The sequence below is a fragment of the Bacillus rossius genome (genome assembly GCF_032445375.1).
Source record: "Bacillus rossius redtenbacheri isolate Brsri chromosome 9 unlocalized genomic scaffold, Brsri_v3 Brsri_v3_scf9_2, whole genome shotgun sequence".
NCBI lineage: Eukaryota > Metazoa > Arthropoda > Insecta > Phasmatodea > Bacillidae > Bacillus > Bacillus rossius.
This window is the reverse complement of record NW_026962013.1, coordinates 23,479,745-23,503,481: the sequence shown is the minus strand read 5'-3', so window position 1 is coordinate 23,503,481 and position 23,737 is coordinate 23,479,745. Positions and strand designations below refer to the sequence as shown.

Here is a 23,737-nt window from a genome sequence, read left to right as displayed (position 1 = left end):
ATATATATATCGACAGCTGTGATAGTTTTTCTCGTCACTCCAGTAAAGTAGTTAAAACAAAAAATACCGCTATTCGGATGACTTCGTTATACTTCGGTTGTCAACGTAGACTCCAATCGCCATATTAGAAATTATATAGGTATTGATATTCTAAATACACTGTTTTCTATGTGTGAGATTTTCTCTCATCACAACAGTAATGCTGTGGTACGAAAGACGATTGGTCTGAAAGGTTAATAAAAAAAAACTAGTGAATTAAAATCTCCCAAGTTGGCAACCCTTTTCGTTTATTTTTTATGGAGGATTCCCGATTGAATTGTTTGTATTTTGTTCTCCCAAGATGGCAACCCTTTTCGTTTATGTGCTCCAAGCACTCGACCGACTGTATGAAAATTGACAACTACGATGTTTCGGCGGAATATAGAAACCCTGAAGATAGCTTGCAGGATCCAGCAGACCCTAATATGGCGTGGTATAGCGCTCACGTCCGTGAATCGCAATATTTCTTGCAAGTTATTAAATGCGCGGATGAGTCCTGCTGTTCCCGCTTGAGGAGTGCATTAAAATCTGTCTTTCCAGAAACTTTCCTGCCGCCACCCTGCCCAATCCTTCAAACTGCAAACAAGTTCGTGGTACCTAGTCAGATAGATAGAGGATCATGCAAGTTTTCGCCACTTCTTGTGAGGTTGTCTGTTGATCTGTCGTCTCCTCTAGAAGGGTTTAAGCAGATGCCTTACGATTTCTTTTGCCCATCAGTACAATCCGACCTAAAGAACCGAGTATGTTCAACCTGTGGGTTTTTTTACATCCCACAAGAGTGTGCAAATGCACAATCGTTTCATGCATGGCAAGACTGCCCAAGACCTTCGTGAAAGTCGAGTACGGCCACAGCGACTTGCTGCAAGAAGGGCAAATATCTGCATTGTGCGTCGCTGTGAAACATCGTTTGAGGATGCCGATTGGCTCGACGAAGACGAAGTTGATGCAAGCGGGTTAACAATTCCGGAACCCCCTTCGTCTGCTCTCCGGATGCCAGTAATGAAAGAATCTGAGTGGCTGGCAAACCCATGGACAGAGGAGCAGTAAAACTCCAATTGAATTGTTTTTTTTTTACAATCTACTTATTTTAATTATGGCTAATTTTATTTTAAATGTTTTTCGTTTTCGTTCGATCGTATTCTTAAATACGATAATATTTTGACAAATATATTTTATTGCAGTTAGTTTTATGTTTGTAATTGCATTGCCAAAGGTAAAAATAATTATTAGAAATAAAGTTTGTTATTTAATTTTAATCGCTTTATTAGTAAAACGCTAAAATAGGAGAATGCATGAGAAGAACAGTGGCGGATAAAGCAAAAAGTGTGTAAGGACAGAGCCAAGTCAGGAAAACGACGTAATTAAATGTATGATTGCTAAATGTATGATTGAGTAGTAAAAATTTATTAGGACAAAAAAAAACATTAGAAAGCTCTTGCTTTTAAAAACAAGACATTTCAAATGTTAATAAATAACATTAACGCGATTAAAACAATAACAAAGGTATTTTAGTGACTTATTCCGGTACGTTACGTCACATAATTGTGACTTTTAGGTAAAAATGGTCACTTGGGGTTACGTAACGTTTTACTAGGGGGGTGGGGTTACAGAAAAACGTTACGGCGCGTTACATGGGGGAGAGGGGGGGGGGGGTCAAAAATATCAAAAAATTGCGTTACGTAATACTTGAACGCTCCCTTAACCTGTTTGATATTATAGAAGATTTTCTCGCACGGTGCTTGGTCGGTTATTGCACGCTCGGCTCAGACGGAACGTGACAATTTTTTGTGCGTGCAGCCGGTGTTCATCGATTTATAAGACGTTATCACGTCAAAAAATGGTAAATCAGAATAAAATGAGAGCGAGAACCAGACAAGGTGGGTGGGTGGAGCCTAGTCCTAACTGATCAGCACGCTGACACAGAGCGAGGGAGCGCAGAGCTACCGGCGGCAGTCACTGGCGAAGTTCGATCGCCCTGCGCTAAGACAGTCGAACTCACATGAAAGCTTTTTCTTTTTTTTTTGACGTGAAAACGTCTAATAAATCGATGAACGCCGGCTGCACGCACGAAAAAGGTTGAATCATTGTCCTATTTTTCCCGTTACGCTCATTGAACGCTTGCGCCGCATATATCTATATTCCACTCGATTGGAACAACCATAGATTTGACTTTTAAATTTGACCTATTAAACTTGAAACACTCCCATTCGTTTCCTACTTTTCCTATCATCGACTTATCCTTAACAGAATAACACAGATCGGAAGAAATTAAATAGCAAACATGTACAAAATTATTTATTGTTAAAATAATCTGTTCGTTAAAGTAATAAACATATTTGAATTAATAAGGGAAAATAAAAGTAAATTTATCAATTAAACTGTAAATTTCATTTCACGCCTTTGCATCCATACGAAATAGTTATAATTCAATAAAAATTATTCAATTTTATTCATAAAAGTATGCAATCATTTCATCAATGTTTTGTTATGACGTTGTCACGTTAAACTATCGTCCGTAAACCGACTTTACAGACAACCAATTTTTATAGTAGAAAGCGGCTTAAATGCATTCGCTTGAGACGCGAACGCTCCCCGACGAAGTAAAGACACGGCGACTAACACGACCAAGGAATCTGAGCCGATCACACCCAGGGGTGGGGCTACGTCTGCATGGTTACATGGTGACCGGGTGTAGCCGGTTTCGAGGCGTGACATCTGAGCTCGTGGTATACGGCATGCGGTAGGAAATGACGACCGCCAAGGAAGCTTACGGCAGTGTGTTTGTGTTCAAGCGATCACAAACGACAGCGGTTCTTATCACGCTGATATTCCCCCCCCCCCCCCCCCCTTCTGTAATTTTAACTCGATGCCTCTCTTAAATTTGGTGTTCGGCCACAAATATTTTCAACAGATGTCCACTTAGTCTTCGTAATTTTCATCACCTGCTTGCCTTTTCACACCAATGATATGACACTTGGTGAGTATCTTTTGAACATATGATGACGTAATAACGAAAAAAATTCAACGTGGCGTGTGCGAGACCAAAAGCTTAATAACAACACTGAGTCGGAACTGAAATAAGAGTATTTTTATTAGGTATATTTCGAAGAGAGACTACCTACTGTAGCCGTTACCATGGTTCCACTTCCGGAAAATTTATATATTTATAGTTTCATGGTCCATAGATACTAAAACCATCTTCAACTCAAAATTACAAACACACACACACACACACACATATATATATATATATATATAACGATAACTGCCATGCTTTTTGTTTGTATTGTTTCTAAAATTGACAGGGGGGAAAAAAAGGCTTTTTGTTTTTAAATTGTAGAACGTGATTTTATTGTTTAACTGTTTGATTTGTTTTTGTGGTAAATCATACACATACACACATATAATACACATCCTCGTGAGAGGGGAGGGGGGTGGGGGCGAGGCCCCTACTGAGGGAAGATGTGGTCGAAGGGCACCCGCTCCAGCACCGAGTTCATGATGCCCGTCATGAGCGGGTCCCAGCGCTCCTCCAGCACGGGCAGGTTCTCGTTGTAGAAGATGAACCAGTAGCGGTTGGCGATGCTCAGCACCACGTCGCCTGCGGAAAAAGAGCGCGGCCTCGTCAGGGACGGCAGAATGGGGAAAATTGGGGGTTTCAACTAAATTTATGGACGCGAATCACACGTAGTTTCCGCACCCGCCGCTATATTTCGCTGCCTGGAGCAGCTACGTCGACTATCGAGTCATTCCATTCGCAGATAGGAATTTTAAAACTATAGGTATAATAAAATGGCTCCGATGCAAGTGAAAAAAAGACTTGAAAAAACAAACTAAATCCTGGTTTTGAACCCGATTTTTGACAATAATTTTATTTAAAAAATGCCCATTTTGCCCATTGTGTTGACGGCAGAAACAAACCGAACGACACGTTCCAAACCTATAAGGGAAGCCTAAGATGCACATAAAGTTCTGCCAATCCCGTTTACACCCGAACAATTCCCCTTCGGCCAACCTCGGGTTTATTTATATATATATTTATATTTCTGTATTTATTTTAATGTAGCTATACTAACCTAACTAACCGTCCACAGTGTTTTTAAAGTGTTTTAATGTAGCTAACCTAACCGACCACTTTTAATGTTTGCATTCATTTTTCCTGCGCAAAATAAAACAAATTCCGAAGTTTGGCCGAAGGTGAATTGTTCGGGTGTAATCGGGAATGGCAGAACTTTATGTGCATCTTAGGTCTCCCAACCTATAAGGTCTATTAATCATGGGAGATGTTGCGCACGATCACATTTGCCAGTTTGTTTCGCTATCCGATTGCAGGACCATTTGACTTCGACTCCAGAACAGACCACCCACCCCCATAGACTGATACCTCCATGATATCGATGGATTTTAACGGAATAAAAATCGATACATCTATTATCACAATATAATCGATACCCGATATTCCATCCAAGCACACACGTACAGAGACCGTTAACCCAGGAATCAGTTTATAAATATGTACTTTTAAAAAAAAATAAATGTTAAAACGCAATTATATGCTGATTTTGAGAGTGTCGTGAGGTTTCTCTCCCGAGAACCGATTTAAAAATCTCTTGTTTGGATCGCAATAATTTCCCCCCATCACTACCTTGAATAGCTAAATCTGATGCATCTACTTAAAAGTAAACTCATCGATTCTATTCTTCATTGTAACGAAAACGGCAAGGAGTAAAACTGTGGACCCAGCCATAGTTAATGCTAACACTGGAATTTAAATTTGCCTTTAATTTTCTAAATAAATTTTAAATAAACTTTTGTTAAATTTGTACAATATTTGATTATCGAGTGGTTGTTACATTAAAACACACACGGACATACAAAAAGCAACATAAACGATTTTGTTTGGACATAAACGTTTATTGAGTTCTCCCGATGCCTTCAAATTTGAGGCAGTCCAATATTATTGGTATTTATTCAATTTAATAATTTTTAATACACGAGAAAGACAACTACATTACCCAATGATCTTTTACGAACATGAATTTAATACGCTAAGATACCAACCTGACGGTGTAACATTTGCTAATTTGTATCTTTTTTTTAAACACAAATGAAATAGCCTATTGTTTCCTCCACTTAGCGTTTTACGAGTCAATCAACCAGATTTTTATAAACTAACATTTAATCTTGCTTCCAAGTCTCAGCATTAAAAAAAAAAAATGTGAGCTAGTCTTACAATATTCGCCAGAGATGTGTAACATCTAACCTCAGTAACGAGAACATGTGTTCTCATGTTGCAAATACAACTATAATAACTCGGGCTTCGAGCACGAAATTTTAACGCAGAATTCTTTAAAATAATGCCGAGCGTGATAAATATACGCAAATTGGGTTTTGAACTAAATTTCTGGGCGCGAATCACACGTAGTTTCCGCACCCGCCGCTATATTTCGCTGCTGGAGCAGCTACGTCGACTATCGAGTCATTCCATTTGCAGATAGGAATTTTAAAACTATAGGTATAATGAAATGGCTCCGATGCAAGTGAAAAAAAGACTTGAAAAAAACAAACTAAATCCTCGTTTTGGAACCCGATTTTTGACAATAATTTTATTAAAATAATGACCATTTTTAAAAATTTAAATGATCAGTTAATACTATTAAGTTTTCCTTTGGCTTTGTGAACTGTGGTGCGCGCCATCCGCCACAGATGGCAGCACCGCTGTTACACATTTTCGTTCCATCCACGAAACTACTCCCACCAAACGCCGAAAGGCCGAGAGCTAAGATGTTAACACATCAATACAATTATCCATCAGATTCGAATGTGAACGACCCTCTGGCGTTGTTTTAGATCGAACCGTTATTTCGCAACGGGAGCAGAGCAGGTCCTGTCTAGTGACAGCCACCTGCGGCGCGGGGGTCGCGCGACCTGCCAGGCCGCGAGGCGGGACTCGAACCCGCGGCGGTGTCGGAGGCGCAGACGGCGCAGACGGCGCAGACGGCGGCACTCACTGAGGTCCTTGGCGCCGCCGAAGAGGTTGGAGATGTAGATGCTGAGGTCGCCGATCTCGGGCCTCATGCGCACGTGCTGCATCTGCAGGTGCTGCTCGCCTGCCTTCTGGTACGTCTTGCCCTCCATGCGCATCGTCATGCTCACGTCAGCTGCAACACACGCACTCTGGACTCTCCAGGGGTCGGCACGCTTTCCAGGGAGACGGGCCGAGTTTCAAGTCAACTGATTCCCCCAGTTTTTATCAGAGAGCCGCAACATGTACATATTTTCTCTGAACCTACGTGGAATTTTAAAATCACAGGAAAAAAAAAAAAAAAGATAAAATTAAAATAATTTGTTCACAAATCCAACTAGTCTTAAAAATAAAAGCTACTTAGGAAAAAACACGTAAATGTAAAAAATATTATTCTTAGTAGAGTAAAATTATAAAAAAATAATATATGGTAGTCATTAATATGTATAATAAAATGTAAAAAAAAATAATGGTAGTCATAAAATAAGGAAACCTAAATTATTTTAATTAAATAATTATAATAATAAAAATCAGCTGGGCGAGTGCGGTGGTAGGATGTGAGCGCAGGTTGAAAACATGCCTTGTGATTGGGCCGTTTGATTTTGTTCCGCATTTTCTTTCGTGCAGTGAGTTGTAGAGCCGTGAAATCCCGTGTAAAATTACAGCATTTGGGAAAAATGTTATTTGTGTTAATTAATAAGGTAAACAAGCTTTGTAAAAAATTTTGTTTGTTGAAAATCTTAAAAAACTGGATTAATACCTTTGAAAACTTATGCTGTTACGTAAAGAATGATCTCACCACACGTGTGGTGCGCCAAATTCCAAGTTGGAAGCGAAGTGTAAACGCTTCTAAGATTACGTATTAAACTGGTTGCTAATAAGTGTGACGAAGTGTTAAAATTACATGGAAACCAACTCATGGCGTGGATGAATGCTGGGAGAGTTATTAGAACGGGAATATAGTTGGCACGAAACCAATGGGAAAGCCATAAGAAATATGGCTTTGTTACATAATCGAGCGAGTAAAAAAAAGCGAACAGAGGACAAAGAAAGGTCGCAGATTGTAAACAGGGAATGCAGCACCAAGCGACAGATACACTTCAGGATACTGAACATAGATTGAATTATAATGTTACTATATTTTAATGAAAGCTAAATGCAAAATGTTTTTTACGTATTATCTTCTAACCACATTTAGTCAATAAATTTTTCTCTTATTGGTAGAAAACTTATCCTTATCTCAGTTAAAATATTATTATTTTCATGCATATCAACGACGTTCAAGTATCGTATGCACTTGCATTTGGAATTCCTCACGATTTGGGTGATATAGTTGTACCCTTACATTACTAGACTAATAACTTCATCATCCTCCATGACCTCATAATCCATCAACCACGCAGAATATCATTCATAAGAAGTGGACCTATAGAGGGAGAAAATGTAATTTCAGAATTGCACCCTACCAAAATACTTATACCAATGCACGAAGACTAGTAACCATAAATCAATATAACTCGTTAATCTAATCTCAGACAAGTTTTTTTCCTCTTCTTTTCCCTTGGAAATATAGGAGTGCAAATAAAATTAAAATAAACCTAATGCATAGAATACAAAACATTTAAAAATACAAAACTTTAGGAATATCATTAGATAAAAAAGTGTGTGATAATTAAAACCATTAGAGACTAGCCTAATATCGGACAGTGCTAAGATTTTTGTGTGAAAACCTGGCGTTGTTGTCACGTCAGTCCGATAGATGGCAGACGATATGCCTGAAATGAACTTTGTATCTGTTAAATAAACATTATACCAACATTATAAAAACGAAAAGAACTTACTTTTCGCTTTTATAATGTTGGTATCATGTGTATTTAACAGATATAAATAATTTGTCCATGCAATATTTTAGTAGTCACACTTCTTGCCGCTAGGTTTCTTCCACACTCTCGCCTGATTTGTCTGTTCGGTATTAGTCTCTAATTTATCCGGAATAATGACAAAAAATACCAATTCACAGCGTATGTAACATAAATGTAGTAATGAGATGGTAAGAATGGAATAAAATACAAAATATGTTAACTACTAAATTCAGAGGAGTAACTGTACACCTGAAAAAAATGCTACAGGCAAATTAAAAATTCTGGTAACTTTTAAAAGAGTGTTAGGTGAGACTTTTGCGTTAAATTAAAGTTTTACGTAAATAATGCTCGCAGGCTTTCATGGCCATTGTCTGTAGTAGCTTGGCTTCTGGGTTGTAGCTGCGTCCTTGGCGAATAATTCACCGACGTTTCGGTCGACATTGCAGTCTCAATAGGTAACTGCTCCATGATGGCGATTGCAATGTCGACCGAAACGTCGGTGAATTATTCGCCAAGGACGCAGCTACAACCCAGAAGCCAAGCTACTAAAGTTTTACGTATTTTCCTTACCTTGCATTCCGACCCAAAACCTGGCTTATCAACGTATATAAATAACAATAAATAATTTTGAAGCGTAATCAGGATATTCCAAAAATGATCGAGGGTAAATTGTTCTTGATAATGTATACAATTAACATATTACTACTGGCTCGCTGTAGGAAAGGTTTTGATGGAGATTTAAAAACTGACGAAAACTAGCTTCTACCGTCACTCCCCTCTCTGTCGCAAAGAAGGAAGGGGGGAACCTAAGCTGCGCAGTAGAAGCTAGTTTTCGTCAGTTTTTAATCTCCATCAAAACCTTTCCTACAGCGAGCTAGTAGTACTATAAGTATCATTATCGAAATACCGGCACTCACACAGCGAGATGTTGAAGGCGCCCTTGTTGATGAAAGGCAGGCCTCTGAACCGGACGTCGGAGCGGAAGTTGCCTTCGATGACGAGTCGTGGGAAGATCAGCCCCACGTCGAGGTCCACGCGCGAGTCCGCGAACGTCGAACTAGGGGTCACAAAAAAAATAATTGCAGAAGCTGTACAGGGCTTCATTTGACCGGCGCAGTTGCTTGAGAATCTGTGAAACTAACTCCGCAGGACCATCGTGAGGTTTAGGAATGACAATTAGTCAGAAACACCCTTGGAAAATAACGCATGCTTGTAAAAAAAAGACTCCAGTAATAATCAGAAAACTGATCCACATAGAAATGTGCCACTTATTGTAAACAATATCGGAATGTGATCGTATAAGAAATACAAGTCAGTGTATTCGAGGTATTATACAAAAAAAAAAAGCTGCAAAACAAGGCAGTGAAAAAAAAACAATAACGATACTTTTATCGATACCATTAACATAAATTCTAATTAAATGAATGGCTCCATTAGTGGCAACACGCATTTGTAATTTTCTTATCAGCGATAAAAAAAATACATTTAAATTAATTGGTCTTCAATTACGTGATTGTGGAGTGTCTGCAGCAAAAAAGGTGTCTCGGTTTTTCCAGTCCTTTACATAACCAATTTCGAAAGGCTTTTTTAGTTGTTTTTTTCTGAATGCCAAATGAAAAAAAAAGTCAAGTATGTGACAGTGTTTGATGTAAATGACACTGAAGATAACAATAGGAGTTTTACTTTGCAAGGTTACGCGTGGAAGCCGAGGATGACGAGACGTGAAGGAATAGAGATGACTCATCCACCATCTTGTCAGACGCCAATGTTAGTCCCTGACGGGACCAGGTATAACTGGGTTGGTGGGCAACGGATACGCCATTTCATCGCGACTTGGAGGTGTTACGGGAAGTGCCACGAAGACAGGCTGAGGCGACCCATCCCAACATCTTTGCCACCCACTCCCCCTTAACATACTTAGGATAGCCTGTGATTGAGTCGGGAGATACCCTTCCAAAGAGTATCACAAGGCGCTTAACCGAGTCTACCACATCTCTAGGACCCCTCAGCCCCCCCCCCCCCCGAGAGTGTCTGTGATCTGGCTGAGGTTCATCCAACCTCTACTACCTTACCAGAAGCTGTTCAGCCGCTCACAAAGTCCGTCCTTCGTTAGAGCAGTGACTCCCCAGGTCAATCTCTAAGCGCTCAGAGCCACCAACTGCCTGCGCGTTCGTTACCTCACCATGCGACATGTGCCGGTAAAGGAAACCTCAGAGAAGACTCCCAGCAGAAGACAGTTTCTCCGGCAGAAGAGTTGCAATAGTTTAACGTGCTGGATTTACTGGCAAACACTCCCGTGAACTCCCTAGAGCCGTAGGGAAATGGGAACGCCATTTAATCACAAATTGGAGGTGTTTGAGGAGGAGCCACAATGCGAGGCTAGGGCAACCCATCCCAGCATCACTGCCACCCCCTCTGGACCATTCGGCTAACCTGTGGTTGACTCATAGGAATCCCCATCCTACGAGTCTACCAAGTCTGTCACGTCTCTGGGACTCCTCAGACCACCCAGAGAGCCTGTGATTTGGCCCAAGTCTATCCAACCTCCACTAGCTGCCCAGGCTAGCACCGGAGCTGTTTGGCCTGTCACTGCGTCCACTCTTCAAGGGAGTGGGGATTCATTCAGACGTGCTGTAAGCGACCAGAACTACCTCCCAGTAGAATACAGTCAGATACAAACAATTTGATTACAGACTCCATGCACACGAATTTCATCAACGTCGTGGTTTGTACTCGAACCTGTAACCCTCGCCTCGCTTGTTAGCGAACTCACAATGTGGCAGAACCTCTAAAGCCAATATAACCTGCGGGCTCACTCTACAACTGAAAGAGGACCATCGAAAGAAACCCCATCGTGATTCAAATTAATGAGCACTGAGTTTGTCGCCCAATATAAACTTGGAGGCACCGAATCTCTAGGCCCTTGTCCATAACAGTGTGGTATAAAACACTATCGAAACTAAACAGCTCTGAAACTGGTAATTGTGCCTTATTGCATATCCAGTTATCAAATTATTATAATTAATTTTTTTTTCAAATAAAGTATATTTTGGTTATGTTGCAGTTTCAAATCACAAACACATTCAACTGCATAATTTATTTTAATATTTTTTATTAAAATACAATTGTATTAAATTACAATTGGATAGGTTGCACAGAAAAGTTACTTCCGGGAACAAAGTTCCTCAAATGTTTATATATATTTTCAAAATTAAATATATTTTGGTAATTCTTCAGCTTTGCATCTTATTGAATTTATATTAAAAGACAACTGGATACGCAATAAGTAAGAAGTACTTTAAAACTTTGCTAAATACTTGTACAGCCAAGATAGTTTATAGGAAAGCTGTACAATGTTTGTTTCGTCTGATGTTGAAATCACAGTAGCGTGACGGAAGCTACACAAAGGATGCAATGAAAAAAAAAAAGAGAACTATCGTGAACATGCGGTCTTTTCAACCATGTTACAAAAAGGTTACCTGCATTTGATTACAAGTACGTGGTACTATGTTGAAGCAGATAAACATCCAAAAGATTAGTTTACATGTTCATGGTAGGTACTATTACAACGTGGCTAGATCTCAAAAGGCATTAGCTTACAGGTACGCGGTACTATGTTGATGCAGATAAACATCCAAAAGATTAGCTTACATGTTCATAGTACTATTACTACATGGCTAGATCTCAAAAGGCTCTAGCTTACAGGAACGCACATCACTTTGACCTTTGAATATATATACTGTATAGAAGTCGCCAGCCCAGGTTAAAATTTACCCCACCTCTCATCCCTACAGTTTTGTGACGCACAAACTCCCGTTAAACGACCTTGAGCTGCAGTGAATGTTGGGTGAGGGGTGCGGGGAATGACAGCGGGCGACAGTGCTGCGCTCTAACGTGTAAATAACTACCTAAGACGATACAGGTCGTTACGGCAGCGCCCTGCAGTGGTGAAGTTCCCAAGCTGCTCATCATACGCTCCTGAAAAACGTAGAGTAAATCCTGTCCACTCGCGACTTCTATACAGTATATACATATTCAAAGCTTTGACGCAGCTAGATCCGGAAATGCACCGGGGCACCGACTGGACGCGGCTGGACCCCAGCGCACTGTGGTCTCACCTCACGCCCGTGACCTTGGCGGAGTCCGTGCCGTGGATGTACAGGTCGCTGACCAGCAGCCGGGACTTGACCTCCTCGGTGATGTCGTTGTCCAGACGCAGCTCGTCGATGTGCACGGGGTTCAGGGAGGGCAGCCCGAGCTCGGGGTCACCTGATCGACAGTTTGAAGGATTCAGGAGTGACCCCCCAGCTGGCTCTGGTGGAAGCACAGTTACGAACACCGGGGAACAAAGAAAAGTTTCGTGATAAATGACAATGGTAGCAATCATGGAGTTCTGAAATGTCAGCAGACGGCATGCTGTTGACGTAGTTTGAAGTCACTGTGCAGAGGTGACTCTAGACTTTGCGGGGCACTAATATTTGGGATATTGGCTTCACAATTGCTCCCCTACCCGTTTTGGTTGTTGTAAAAGCTCCCAGAAAAAAAGGGCATCACGAAAAAAAATAATCGAAAAGAACTCTTTAAATTGAAGTTTCAAAGCTAAACGTGAACTGAAATTTTTAACGATGGTTTTGCTAATTTATTTATATGACGGAAGTACAGAAGATTAATAACAATAAAGATTAATTTAGAATTATTAAAATCCGAATAAATTATATTTACGTATTGAAATTAATTGATTCTACAAGAATATCTCGCACAAAGTTACCTTCTGAAGGGCCTTCAAACCATATTTGAGAAAGAGTATCGTCATTAGAAAGTGAAAAAAATTCCTTTCGGGACAGCCTGCAGGCGTAAATAGATTTCGAAGTAACTATTTTTCATCTGGAAATGTTTTGGAAACTTTTATAAATTCCTGGAACATTTAAAGAACTTAATGCACATAACAACCCATATGTTCACCAATATAAAAAAAAAGATCGAATTAACATTTTCTCATATTCGATGCAGTAAAAATATGTTGAACATTTTTATCTTAATGTTTCCAGCATTGAATGCCATACGGATTTCATATTATGCCCACTAAGGTAGTTATGCAATTATTATTGACATCCAAACACTATTTTTTTATTCCTTGATGTAATACATAGTCGTAAATTTTTTTTGGAGAAAATATTAAGGAAAATTAAAGATGTATTTCCGTTAGTAGAAGGGAAATTAAAGATAACTGCATTAATAAAACTCAGATAGTCACAATCACATTAGCAAGTGCAGTTTATTTTTTTAAGGCTGTAACGTTCGTAAATTCAGACAAAGTATTTGTTCATTAGTAATAAAATTTTTGCTAAAGAACATCAAATCACAAACTATTGAGATTAAGTCCTCTAGGAGCCAAAACAATTTATGCTTACATTGTTTAAAGAACTATGTAGTAAGTACTTCATGCAAACTTACCGGCCAAAAGGTTCGGCAATAATTCTTGAACTTTCCCAACCATACATTTGTCGAACTGTGGATCACTTCTTGAACACAGTCGAAGATAGGCAGCTAAAACAGTAATACAAACCACAATGAGAAAAATTACTATTGTAGTAAAACTGTGACATGTATAAACAGTGAAATTAATGGAAAGAAGCTTCCGTACGTCACATTATACGAGAATTAAACAAGTCCAAGTGATACCAATAACCTATTGCCCTCTACACGTCATGATAAGATCTACGTGATTTACAAGCTCTAATAAAAGTGACCTTTGATACCGTTCTTTAAAAATTATCAGCCCCAAAAAGGGTTTTACTAAAGCCATATAGAGTCGACGACAAGAAAAGAAAAGCCTAGGAAAGAGTTTCGTCAGAAAAGACTAATTTTAATACTGTTTGGAAATATATTTTGTAATTAGTACCTTTTACATACTTTTATGAGTCTAACTTAAAACAATTAATTTAAGACGAGTTAACATGAAAAAAAGTTGTTTGACAACTACGCGCGTTAGAAGTTAAAATTCACAGATAGAGGGATAGAAAATTGGTAGGGTAGACAAATGTTTGAAACACATGTAATATTCGTTGAAATATATATCTATATTCACTAGTGTCATGTTTTCAGTGGAATTTTATGATAACCAAAATATGATACACAAATTCGCGATTCGAGTCTATCCAAATATCGACAAAATACTGCGTCGATAGTTGTTCCGGATATTGCAATCGATATTGTTCATTTCAATTGCAATTTGTCATCTAAGAAGATGATCAGCGGTTGTGCTTTAGGCTTGGTCCGTGTTACCAGCTTGCTGTGTCCACGAGGAGCGGACGAGTGTGTCGCACGGGAGTTTTATAAACATACTTGCTTTTAGGTTTGATACCAATGTGATTGCGAAGCTGTCTCAGCAGTAAAATATTACTTAAAATCTTGTGCATCAGTGCCGGTCCGGCACCTGGTTTCTGGGTGTGGAGGCGGAGACACTGTCCGCCATCTTGGATTCTGGCTTCACGGCGGCCATCTTAGACTCGAATCTCCTCAAAAATTCCTGAAAATTCCCCAATACTTCTTAAATTTCCCTATTTCGTGGGAAAAATCCACGTGTTTAGGGAAATTTTCCCGTTTTATTCCTCAAAAATTAAAAAAATTCGAAATTTGGAATGCCTCAAAAGACTTTTGTCTTTGAAAGAACCCTAATTCCTAAAAAAATGGCTTAAGACTCCTAAAAGCAAGCCGCCCTAAGCTGCTGAGGCCACGACCTTGACCTTGACCGTAAACACAAAATTTTTAATTTTTGACCAAAAAATTCAGAAAAAATAAAAAAAATTGCTTATGTCTCACCCGCCATCTTGGATTCTAGAAACCTAGCATTTTTTATTATGGTCACCATTAGAAATTTTTTTTATGATATTAAATCAAGAATATTTTAAAATTCATAAAAATTTATGTAATAAATTTTAATAAATTAAAAAAAAAACGGACTTATGATATGGAGTCGTCGGTTCGAACCCAAAGAGGAAATTGGATTAAATATGACGATTTATCCTTCCTCCACGGAGCCACTGGCAGACTGAGCTCCCACCACTAATGCCAAGGAATATATATATCGTCAGCTTGTATGACATCATGTTCGCCATCTTGTTTTCATCTGCTGGAGACCGCCATCTTGGATCCGACATATTGTTTTCGTATGCTAGAGTGATTCTACCACTATGCTTGTTTAAATTTTACCCACTAGAGTGCAGTAATCATTTATTACTGTGGCGCCCGCCATCTTGATATTTTGGCACCATCTTGGAAATTCGTAATTATTTAGCTAGAAATTCGAAAAAATTCCAAAATTCATATAAAACACTTATTAAAACAATGATCGAGTCGATTGATTCATGTCCTTAGTGCGATACTTGATCGATGTAAAATATTTAATTTTATGTAAAAAATATTAATTCAATAAATATGTTGGAAAACCTTAAAAGTAGCTTAGGTTCCTAGTCTACTAGCCTACAGTAAGCCGATGATCACATATTGATCATAATATTGAAATTCTCCAATTATTAAGTTAGGAATTCGTGAAAAATTCCAAAATTAATTTTAAAAATCACTTCATAATTTACTGATTGATTATATGGATTCACTGTCCTTGCTTCAAACCTTGGTCGATCAAAAAAAATTAATTAAAAATACCATAAAAGTGACAGGTTCGAAAAAAAAAACATAAGATTTTTACGAATACAAATTTGATACATAAAACCTACACTACTACAGGAACACTTGCTAAAGTTAGCAATCTAATAGTTCTGAATTGTCTTGAACTGAATAATTCTCAGTTCCAAATGGTTTACCGAAGACAGAGACCAGCCAGATCCTTTTCATACATAGTCTTTTTATCCCGGCAGAGTTTCTCGATAAATTGTTTAGCAGACTGTTTAACATGATTGGAATTGTAAATGGGAGTATTCACTGTCTTGTCCTCGAACGAATACGGTTTACCATACACGCAGATAAGCCACAAGTTATATTTTAAAGACCCGCATGTAGTTAATTCATCAGTAAACTGATTTATAATGTTCTGCTTGATATCGAGAAGAAAAGTACGAATGTCTTTCGACTCACTGAACGTATTTAGATAATAATAGTATTTCAAAATTCCACGATATGCAGATTGCGCCAATTGGAATCCATCATCATTTATCTGTAATGCACCGAGCACAGTGTGTGTTTAGTGTCATGTCCAGAAGTCATCGCAATCGGTTGCGACACATCTGCTTTTGTGCTTGTACGCATACGAGTCTTCAACCTAAACCGAGGAGTTGAAATGTCTGCAGATAGTTCCACAGTAGGCACATGGATTTCACCTTTACAGTTTTTCACGTGTCGTCTCAAACTGTCAATACGAGTAAACCTTACATGACACTCATCACAGCGAAACTTCATACGAGAAGGATTCTTCGTACATGTACTTCTCTCATTTCTTCGTGCATAATGGGAAAATGCGAATGGCATCACCAGGGGCGCAACAACTAAATTTCTAAAGGGGGGGGGGGGCAATATACCTTTTTATAAAGAATCATCGATGCCCCCTGTTGAAGCCGGGGGTCCGGGGTCCTCCCCCGGGGAAAATTGGTATTTCAAGGTGGAAAATGGTGCTATTTAAGCAGTTTTATTATCTAAAAATTGATTACACAGCACTTTCTTTGACCCCATTTGCCCCCACTTCAAGGTTTCAGAGGGGGGGCAAAATACCCTTGCCCCCCCCCCCCCCTGTTGTTGCACCCCTGGGCATCACAGTAGCCGCAAGTATCTTTAGTCGATGAAGACGAACCTTTCAGACCCGAACCAAATGCTGATGTTACTGCAGTTGTACCAATTCCCGGTGTACTCTTATGCACATCGATGCATCGTTGTTGCAGCGAAACCTTTATTTTCTTGCCTTGCAGCACGACCTCTGTATGTCTTCAAGTGCGTTCTCATATTATCTTTTCTGGCAAACTGTTTATGGAATTTCTCACAGCCAAAAATTTTGCGAGGAGGATTCTTAGTACTTTCGACACGCATTACTGTTGTTAGAGAATTTCTTGTCACAGTAACGACATCGATTCTCGTTTGTTGTTGACGAATCACCAGCCATTGAAGTTTATCCTACCTTGCTTTGAACCTTCTCAAAATTTCAAGCAAAGGGAAGGGTGGGAAAAGTAGTAATACCAAATAAAAGATAATGTAAAGACCAGTTAGCTTTATTGGTGTTTTTCTTAAAGTCTTAATATCTCGTAAATCAACAAAATGAAAGCATTTCATGAAATCATTAACATTTACGATCAAGCAAGAAAACTAATTTCACCAAATACGAATGTGCTATTAAATAACTCCGATAATTCATCATTAAAACAGGGAACTCCAAAACGCACTTGGCATATACAGGTTACTTTTCTGCATGACTGTACAACATACCTACCTGGTCGAATTGCCTCGTCGGGTGCGAACCGAGGACTCCATATCACAAGTGCATTTTTCAAAAACTTTTTATTAAAATTTATGAAATGTTTTATGAATTTTAAATTTTTTCGTGATTTTATAGCATAAAAAAGGATTTTCTAATGGCGAACATTATGAACTGTGCAAAATTTCTAGAATCTAAGATGGCGGGTGTGACGTAATCAATGTTTTTAATATTTGTTTGGAATTTTTTTTTCGGAAATTATTGGACAAAAATTAAAGATATGGTGATTACGGTCAAAGTCAAGGTCGTGACCTTGGCGGCTTAGGGTGGCTTGCTTTTAGGAGTGTTAAGATTTTTTTTTTAAATTTAGGAATTGGGGTTCTTTCAAAGGCAAAAGTAATTTGAGGCATTTCGATTTTCAAATTTATGAATTTTTGAGGAATAAAACGGGAAAAATTTCCCTAAAAACTGTTTTTCCACACCTTGAAAAAGGAAAATATAAGTAATTTTCGAGGGATTTTGAGGAGTTTTGAGTCAGAATCCAAGATGGCGGAGAGTGTCTCCGCTTCCATACCCAGAACCCATGCGCCACACCGGCCAACAAATACTATTTGCATCTTAATTTCATGAAACTACAATTTATTAAAAAAATAATTCAATAGCACAGGTAATAATACTACTCTAACACTTTTGGAAATGTCTATTCAAGTTTTCACAATACTTATTAAATTTTTAAAGAGAAAACTCTTTATCGTTTTAAGCGGAACTTAAAATGCAGTATTGCAGAATTGTTTCACTAACGCTTACCATAGAATGGGGCGCTCAATACCCCCTTCCTCTCACCACCAACGAGCCACCTCTTCCTGAACTTTGTTGGTGCTTTGTTATCCAGACTTTCGACGTTAAAACCAGATACTCTACGTATTTTCGGCCCTTTCTCAATGTGTCCTTATTTTTCTGCAACGATCTTTAGTTCGTTCTCAATCGCTTAGTACGTGTCCACGTTCATTTTTTTTCTCAAACGAATGCAACAGTTGGGTAACATAACCTAAAATATTCCTTTGTTTTTGATAACAATTATGAATAACTAAACTTTTCGTTGCGTCTTGAAGACTTTATCAGCTTTAGCAAATTGTAAGAGAATTCAGTAAATTATAGTTTACGTAATGCTCATGCAGTCATCAGTAAGTTTACACCTCTTTAACAAATTGGCTTAAACCTGTTCTCGACCGCAGCTGCACTTGCCTTGCGGTCTGAACCAGGTGCCCAGCTCTCGCAACACCAAGGCTTGGAAAAAAAAAAAAACACCAGCTAGTACTGACTTGTTTGTTTCTTTTTTACCTCGTCTGATTTTATTAACCTACAACCAACCTTTGTGAAAGTACACCATGTTCAAGATAAAGTGACCCTTTCTTGATAGCCGCTCCAGTGAACACCCAGACTCTGTCCACTGGATATTGTCATAAATTTCTCAAATTAATTGATCATACATGATCAGCATACATGGCATACATGAGTGTGTATTTGTTTTGTGCGTCCCTAAATTTGCTGAAGGACCTGTCAGAAACGTCTGACCATACCTACATCACATTATTATTATTTTAGTAGGCTTCTAGGCTTGACTGTGATCAGGCTATATATATATTTCTTTGATTTTGATATGATTTGATTTTTGAAGTCACTACTGTAATCGTTCTTGTAGCGTTTGTGGTTTCATTAAACGTCCTGTTTATCAGCAGAAATGGCCTAACTATGGGTGGCACGGACTACCTAAGATGTTGGAACGCACTATCTATGATGTTGGTAACGGACTACATACAATGTTGGTACGGACTAAATACAATGTTGGCACAGACTAATTACGATGTCAGCACATTTTTAAAATAAGTAAACATAGTTTTAATTAACGGCGTGGAAAATACAATACAGCCAAGTTATGGCACGAAACACACTTGGTTTAAAAGAAGGAAAAAAAATAACAACAAAAAAGGCTAGGAAAAAAAAGATTTTTGAATTTTGGTTTTAAACTGAAGGCACGGATCTGTTATCACGCAACGTCTTTTACAACGCACGAACTTAGGAAATTTTTTTTGTGGACCAATTTTTGGGTGCCTGCGCATAAATCTAACGTCAAGTCCTCCTCGTGGTCCCGATGCCGATCGCTCGCTACTTACGCCTCTTCGCCTGCGCCAGGACCACAGAGGCGCAGATCGCCACCAGCAGGACCGCAACAACGAAGCACTTCATCCTGAACCAACGTGAAGATAATTTCTGGCGCCGATCCCACGCCAAGACGCCGCCTTTATACCTCCTCCCACCCCTCGCCGTGACCTTCGCCGGGGTGTCCTTTGTTAGGATCCCCCTCCCCCGGCCACAGCAGCAATCTCGATGTTTACATCGCCCCGCGCGCAAGGACGCCGGTAATAAGGCAACCTCCCCGCGACCTGCCCCCGTGGGTAAACCCCATCATCGCGGAGTGACGTCCGTGCCGAGTGCGCAGGTTGCCTTACTTCTTCCTCCGTCCTCCTGGCCGGCTTCCTCCGCGCGCGGGGGTTTCGGCGACCCCGTTCTATCGGATGCGCGCGGTAACGAGCGGGCAACACGGCGCGCCGCTTTCCCTCTCGTTCCCCGAGGAAGCCTCCAACCACCGCGTGACGCCTTCCTGCCGTCGAAGGACCAGGGGGGAGAAGGGGCGTCTCCCGGTGACAGGCCGGGCCCGAACCCTCACGTCCACACAGGAAACGTGCTTGCTGTTGGAGATGACCTCATAAGCTTTCTCGCGTCCTCATCCCACCGAAAACATCTTTAGCCGACCTCACCAGCTTACGGTGCGATGGTATACGTCTTCCTGCCGTGGAGTGAGTTGCCTGGTGCCGGTCCGCCTCTTGGATTGTGACGACACTATGCCGAAAGGCTGAGGGAACCCATCCCAGCATCGAAAAACGCTGCAACCCCCCTTAACTCATTCAGCTGCCATCAGAAAGCCGCTGGTCAAGCCCCTCTAACAAGCACCGATGACGGTCACATCTCTGGTGACTCCTCAGACAACCCAGAGAGCCCCGTGGCCCGGTCGAAGTCCTCTACAACCTCTCTACTAGCTGAGGCTGGTGCCGGGGCAGTAACTCTGCTCACACGTCCGCCTCGTTTCAGAGTGGGGACTCCTGAGGGCTTGCTGCGACCAGCTGCCAGTGCGAGTCCGTCTCCTGAACACCTGGGCTCCACGAGTAAACCTCAGCGGGGACAGTCCCTACTGTGTAAAATGTTGGTCGCGTATCGGCGATTAGCACCTCTTGGTTCGGAAATACTTGGTGCATACGCCTAACATGGTACATGAACTGTTTGATATGTCCGGCGACTATCGTCGAAACCATCTACAGGGGCACCTGTCTACCAACTGGACGTGATAGCCTTTCCAACCGACTTGTCGTTCGTGTATGGCGCTAGGAGCTTCTCCGGAATGTTAGTCCGTGAGATAGCGGGGTGACTGCACGGTCCGGACCGCATGGTCACCTCGGGGACTGGAGACCCCCGGGTCCAGCCCCTCTGATAGGCCGTCGTCTCCGGCACCCCGGAGCTTAAGCTGGGTTTACGATTGATTTCCTTAAGAATTATAACTTAACATCGAGCACACGATTAAGTCAAAACTACATTTTCCAGTTTATGATTGACATAGAAGTCGTTAATTCTAACCAATCACAGCACAAAACACATGGTCGGCCATTGTTCGAAACGGAGAAGTAGGTTTGAAATAGGTTATTGATAAATGGGATATCTATTTTTCGAAATGGATGATGATTACAAATGACAAATATACGAATTCTAACCCAAAATACTGCTTCGCTCGGTCCAATAATAAGACATAAACTTCCGGTTTGTTGTGATTGGTCGCTTCCCTTAAGTCTTAACGAAAAATATAAAATATAACCATTTCTGTTAAGTCTTAAGTCATCATATGGTTCGCACACGACCCGTCAAAATTCACACACGACAATCATGAACCATTCCACTAGTTTACATAGAGTCATATGGTAAGTACACGACTAAGTCTTAAGTCTTAATTCTTAATTTTCAATCGTAAATCCACCTTTACGGCTTTTACGCACGGTCGCGCGCCTGCAGTGAACACCCATCTCAGCGTTTACCCCTGGTGATTCCAGAAAACCACACCTAAGCGACTTCAGGATTGCCTGGTCGGGAATCGACGGAGGGTCCTTCCGATTGAGAGCCCAATGTTTCACCATTGCGCTAGAACCCTCGATAGACTACAAGTGTACAGGGAGGGACCGGAAAAAAAATTCGAGTTTTCAACGACCGATAGGATAAACTCCTCAGTCCTTTATATATACTCGGACAAATGTCAACCTGTTCATTGGCTGGTGACTGTTGAAATGTCTCAACACGGTGGCCTGTGATTCGATACTTTTTTAGTTTAGGGTTTCTCATTGGCCAGGAGTGTTCCCTTATAAACTGTGTGCCAATAGCGGAAGCAGCTTAGATGTATATGTATTTAAATTGTATTCTATCGGGAAACGAAACCACGATTTTTACGGTCTCTACATATATACAAATATTAAAGAGAGAGATAGAGACCGTGTGTGTGTGTTTGTAATAAGTTAACTTGGAAACTACTGGACAATTTCAAAACTTTTCACTGTTTCAGAATTCCGTTATTTCAGATTGAAATGCGTATGCTTTATTTTTCTCTTAATATACTTGTGTTCCCGGAAGCTATGGCAACATTTTTAACTAAAAGCAGAAGAAAACGATTAATTTTCCATGGAAATGCCGTGCAGGAAATGCCGTTTTGTATCCAGTCCAAGAGAACATGGCGTATAACATTTATATTTATTTATATTTATTATCATCTTTACTATAGGTGAAGTTAAGGCAATATGCATTTTTTATATTTAACCACACATTCTACAATTACAGCATACATTGTAATTAAAAAAAAAGGAATAACATAAACTAAATAGATGATGAAATAGGCTATAAGATAGAAATAAGGACGTAGAATTCGACTCATATATAATTAATCACGAAAAGAACAACTTCTGGTTATTATATGCAGAATTAAGTTTTTAAAAAAATGATCGAATATAAGAGGCAACCATGACAAAAATCAACCAAAAAGCATCGAAATGTACTTTGAATAGGCAAGCAACTGAATAGTGTTTCGATGGGTCGGACACTTAACATTAATTTAGATATCACTCTTAAAGTGATTCTTAAAAATGTTTTATTCACCCACTAGTTGTTTATATTTTATGTGCTGTTTGCGTAATTTGGTGTGATACCAGAAATGAAGCTAAATTTAAAGGATTGTATTAATTTTGTTTTATCTAACAGCAATGTAACAGTTCTTGGAAATAATAAATATCGTTCACGAGACATGATTTACCAACGCAGTCTCTTACACATACGTCTTCTTAAGAAAGTTAGTATTCTTACGTAACCTGGCAGTGAGCAGTACTAAGAAAGATTGTCACACAATCGTTATCGTGTAACGTTAAGCGTGTCTGCGGATTATAGCATGCGAGACGACAGGCGTCATTATCAAAACAATCTACGTGAACGAAGCCACGACCGAGAGTACAAGTACTTAACTCTTGACTGTAGGGAGTGATGCGACTCATCTTCAACGACAACACGAACTGTAAATTAAAATAAATACGCTTAAATTGTTCTTGGGAACTCTTTGTCATCGTCTTTGGGGCAAGGATAGTGTTTCACATGAACACAGGTGTGATCACCAGATGGTAAATAGAAGGGTTTCACACGTTATTTACATTTAGGATACCCTAAAGCTATATTTTACACAGCAAATAGCTTTCAAATAAAAATGACTATGTACATTGCGAAGAGAATATCTTTGCCACAGAAGGAAAAGATACTGAAAAAAAAAATTAGGAATACGTTTGTATATTTTCAACATTTAAGCGCTGAAAAAAAGAAAACACGTAGAAACCTGTCTCGCTTTTAAGTATTTTTTTTCCTTCTACCGCAACATTCTTCTTTAAGCATTACACAGTGTGGTTTATGTTTGACATAAATACGCGAAGTGAAATGTAGCTGAATACGCCTACAAGTATTAAACTCATAAAACGCCTACTATCCACTTGAAAGCCGTTCTCCGCTTGTGTTCTGTTATACCCGCGTTTGCATGCGCGAACGCTATTGGCAGCTGTGGTCAGGGTCGTGCCTAGTAGGTAAACCTGACGGAACGAAGTATATCTCTCGCCCCCTCCTCCTTCCTTCGATTATTACATTTGAATTTATACTAAACAAATAAATACTTTCCACAAGAAAAACATTGCATATAAGCTTTTTTGATAACAAAATTTTTTTTATAGCTATCATTACCTGCTTTTGCAATAGCAATGTCCATAGCAT

At 39.7% G+C, this 23,737-nt stretch overlaps 2 protein-coding genes across 2 annotated transcripts in view; one reads left to right on the top strand and one right to left on the bottom strand.

Moving 5' to 3' along the window:
- LOC134542763 (circadian clock-controlled protein daywake-like) overlaps positions 1-23,737 on the top strand; it is a 113,409-nt gene that overhangs the window by 27,082 nt on the left and 62,590 nt on the right. The gene's annotated exons all lie outside the window — the stretch shown is intronic.
- Positions 3,360-19,824, bottom strand: LOC134542764 (uncharacterized). The gene is made up of 6 exons (XM_063387271.1): positions 19,519-19,824; positions 13,381-13,473; positions 12,045-12,195; positions 8,844-8,983; positions 6,051-6,200; positions 3,360-3,640 (listed from the first exon to the last, which is right to left on the bottom strand). Exons 1-6 carry the CDS (start codon positions 19,589-19,591, stop codon positions 3,489-3,491), a joined length of 759 nt encoding a protein of 252 aa, XP_063243341.1. The 5' UTR covers positions 19,592-19,824; the 3' UTR covers positions 3,360-3,488.

What these genes read in the sequence shown, in the direction of transcription:
- LOC134542764 (XM_063387271.1), bottom strand. Translation starts at nt 19,591, where the DNA reads ATGAAGTGCTTCGTTGTTGCGGTCCTGCTGGTGGCGATCTGCGCCTCT. An exon ending in GCCAAGGTCACGGGCGTGAG is followed by an intron (nt 8,984 to 12,044) that starts GTGAGACCACAG and finishes TGTGACCCCTAG; the next exon opens with TTCGACGTTCGCGGACTCGC. An exon ending in CGGCGGCGCCAAGGACCTCA is followed by an intron (nt 3,641 to 6,050) that starts GTGAGTGCCGCC and finishes CTTTTTCCGCAG; the next exon opens with GCGACGTGGTGCTGAGCATC.